The sequence below is a fragment of the Arachis ipaensis genome, chromosome B05 (assembly GCF_000816755.2).
Source record: "Arachis ipaensis cultivar K30076 chromosome B05, Araip1.1, whole genome shotgun sequence".
Taxonomy (NCBI): domain Eukaryota; kingdom Viridiplantae; phylum Streptophyta; class Magnoliopsida; order Fabales; family Fabaceae; genus Arachis; species Arachis ipaensis.
In genome coordinates this window covers 119,234,552-119,238,263 of record NC_029789.2, presented here as the reverse complement: position 1 = coordinate 119,238,263, position 3,712 = coordinate 119,234,552, and the positions used below count along the sequence as shown (strand labels likewise).

The following is a 3,712-nucleotide window of genomic DNA, read 5'->3' as shown; positions in this document are numbered from 1 at the left end:
ATAAAAAAAATTATATTTGAAAAAATAAAATTAAAAAAAATGAGATTTTAAAAAATAATTATTTTTTTATTTATTTAAAAAAAATCCTAAGTAATTATTCTAAAAAAATTTGAAAATATAGTAGTTTACGTCATTCAAAACTTATTGTTTCCCTTTTCAATGGCAACAGACAGAAACAAAAGTTACACACCCCACCCCTCTCTTCTCCCATTCCCAAATAGACACACACTCCCACTCTTTCACCATTCCATTCCACCATGCCGCACCGCTCCACTTCCCAACAACAACTCAACTTGCTTGCACCACCACTACCACTACCATCGCCACCACCGCAACCCCATCCCACTTCTCACCACCCAACGCCGAACCCAGATCTCACTCTTCCTTATTATAAGCCTTCTTTCATTCTCAAGCACTTGTCGAACATAGCCATAGCCCACAAACCACCTTCCCCTCACAAGCACTCTCTTCCACCGACACCGCCGCCGCCACCGCCACCGCCACCATCGCCACCTCACTTGAAGTCCAAGGCCATGCCATCCTCTTCCATATGTGATTTCTCCAAGGACAGCATTGCTGTCATGAGGCCACCAAGGAATGAGAAAGAGAGGAACATGCCTTCAAAGAGAGCACCCTCCAAAGAGAAGCTCAAGAAACGCCAGGGAGATCAGGAAAGGAGGAAGCTTGATGACAGTAATGGAGGGGTTCAGTTTGAGGATGTTAAGGTAGTTGAGAGGCACTCTGTTTCACTGGCTCCTCCTCCTCCTCCTAACAATGGTTGTGGTGGTGGGAGGAGGAGATCCTTCTGTGGTGGATCATCGAAGGTGGATTTGGGTGATGTGTTTGCAGTGAATGGGGTAAAAGTTGTTTCAGCGGATATGCCGCCTTTTATGCAGATCCATGCTGTGGATTCTGCCAGAAAAGCTTTTGATAGCATGGAAAAGTTCACATCTAAGACCCTTGCCTGCACCCTCAAGAAGGTTAGATTACACTACCACTTCTTCTTGCATTATTATTATTATTATGGTACCTTAAAACTTGGATTTTCATTTCTTTTATTATTACTATTATTATCTTGGGTTGAGTCTATTTGTTCGTATTTTTAGCATGAAAAAATACTTTATTGATTGAAAGAATATTTTTTCTTTACTATAATTATGCTTCACAAATATCTCAAGAAGTTTTTTTCTTAAAAAAAGAAATATAACAAAATTTTAAATTTTGAGCAATAATATTGGATCAGCACAATTTTTTTTTCTGGCCTGCAATTAGCGAGTAATATCTAAAAGGAAAAGTATTAGCTAAAAAAGTAATGCTGAAACGCAGAGATAAAAGTGTTTGATTATTAAAAAAAATGCTTAGTAATATAAATTAAAATTATTATCCTTTGATTTTTTTAAAAATTTTTTATTATTCAATTAAAAGTTAAGATTAAATAATATTTTGTAACTTTAAGCAAATATCTAATTTTAATTAATGTCTTTATAATATTATTATTTAGTAAATTTCAAAAAAGAAGTCGAGAAATAACTCAAAAAAGGTGTAAAGCTCACTTGCTTGTCCCTCTTGCTTCTAATTGAAAAACTGAGTTATGGCACCTGTTCTTGCGGTTGTTAAGTTCAAGACTTGGGACTTCGCCTTTCAATTTCCATCCGCTCCCCTGTGTGTGCAACTATGCAAGTTTAAACGTCAAGTGTCTGTTTCTTGTGATTGATTGGTAGATGGATTTGTTTGGTGGTTTTATTTTCGTCTTTTTTCCTTTTCCAGGAATTTGATGGGGTTTATGGACCGGCATGGCACTGCATTGTGGGGACTAATTTTGGGTCTTTTGTGACGCATTCAGTTGGAGGATTTCTTTATTTCTCTATGGATCAGAAGTTTTACATCCTCTTGTTTAAGACTACTGTACAAAAAACTGGTTGAAGGCAGTGAGTGTGACTTTTGTAACAATAACAACAAATTTTATAGAATATTAATTAATTAATCTTAGAAATTACTAGTACTTAACTACTTACTTGTAGCTGCACAATCCGTTGTACATTATTACACCGCGAAAAAAAAAGGAGAAAAACAACTTAAATTTGTCTTATTTTATATTTATTAATTATTATAATAATTAATAAATAAAAATATTAAAAAATTTTAATTATTTTTTTTGTCTACTTAGTATTTAGAACATATGTTAACTAAACCCTTAATTTTTTTAATTGAAGAATTATTGAAGGTCTTTATTAATTAGTCTTATGAAACTTTTTTACGTTATAATGTTATCTTATACAATTATTAACTTTTAATTAATATGGCTTCTAAAAATTAATTAACAGGTTAAAGAAATAAAATACATTCAATGAGGAGAGAGGCAATAAATTCAAAATAAAAATATTAAAATTAAAAAATTTAAATGTTTTATATTTTTAATAAAATTTTTTAGGATAAATTAGTTAAATTCATAAAAAAATGTTTAGTCTACATCCCCCAATTATTGTCGTATATTTGACCTATTTGTTTTATTGGACTTATGTTCTCACTTCTAAGTAACTTTCTTTTTTATTTTAACTTAATTTTGCAGTTATCATGTCATTTTATTTTCTTTCATGGATTTGACATATTTAAAATATCTTGATAAGAATAGCAAAAATTTACTTTTTTATTTTTTGAAAGCAAAGAACTCCACACAATAAGGTGGAGTAATTGAAAACAACAATCAAACAAATAAGTTAAAACGTAGTCATTTTCAACGTTACCATCAACAATTATAGGAATCAACACTTTGCCATTCTAGGTAGCTATTCACCGTTCTATTGATGATATCCTCTACCTCCAAATGCTTATTCTGAAAAAATCCTGTTATTCCTTTCGAGTATTTTTTTCGAGCCAAATATTCCAGATAACAGTAAAGAAGTTACGGAATAATCGTTGCTGCCACTCAACTCTCAAAATATTGCTTAATATTACCTGCGATCGTCCATAATCTACCTAACGCAAACAACTAAGCACATCACACCTTCCAAAAAAATTCACAGCTAATAAACAAGTGAAATATGTGTTCTACCTCTTTATTACATAGTAAAAATTTACATTATTAACTTGATTATAACATTGGTAAAAAAAAATTGCTAAACAACTAGCAACATTAGGTGCTGGTACAGGATAATGTAGCAATAATAAAGATATGTGAGATAGTAATGGTTAGAGTTCTAATTTCTAAATACAATTCATAGATTTAAAGATGGTTAGGCAACTTCAAAATGAGTACATATTTTTCAGAGACTATTATAAGGTCGTTTGACTATCAAAAGTTCAATTTGTCTATTAAGCAAAATGTCGAATGTGAGTTTATCAAGGAGCTTCCTTTATTCCCAACTCCCAAGCAATACGGGTGAAATCGTTCAGCAATGTGCCCCATTCTTATGAAAGCTAAAGTCACATAGATTATTAAGGTTAAGAAGTTTTGTCTGCGGTGATGATATAAAATCATAAAAACCTTTTTCCCTTGACTTGATAGTTGGTAATAAGATTGCTGACATATGAATTGGTGTTTCGTTCGTAGATAGGAAAGGTCATAGCCAGAAGAGAAAGCGTGCTTGTTTTGCTTAGTTAATATTTTCACGTCTCTCTCATATGTCCAATTGTCCATCACAGCATCACTATTTTAGTCTATTTACTTTCAAAAGTTAAAAAATTGTTATAAATATATTTATTATAAATGTTT

At 32.0% G+C, this 3,712-nt stretch overlaps 1 protein-coding gene across 1 annotated transcript; it reads left to right on the top strand.

Annotated features, from left to right (window-relative positions):
* Window positions 147–1,996, top strand: LOC107642016 (ras-associated and pleckstrin homology domains-containing protein 1-like). Its single transcript, XM_016345354.2, has 2 exons — window positions 147–980; window positions 1,768–1,996. The coding sequence occupies exons 1-2, from the start codon at window positions 258–260 to the stop codon at window positions 1,921–1,923; spliced, it is 879 nt and encodes a 292-aa protein (XP_016200840.1). The 5' UTR covers window positions 147–257; the 3' UTR covers window positions 1,924–1,996.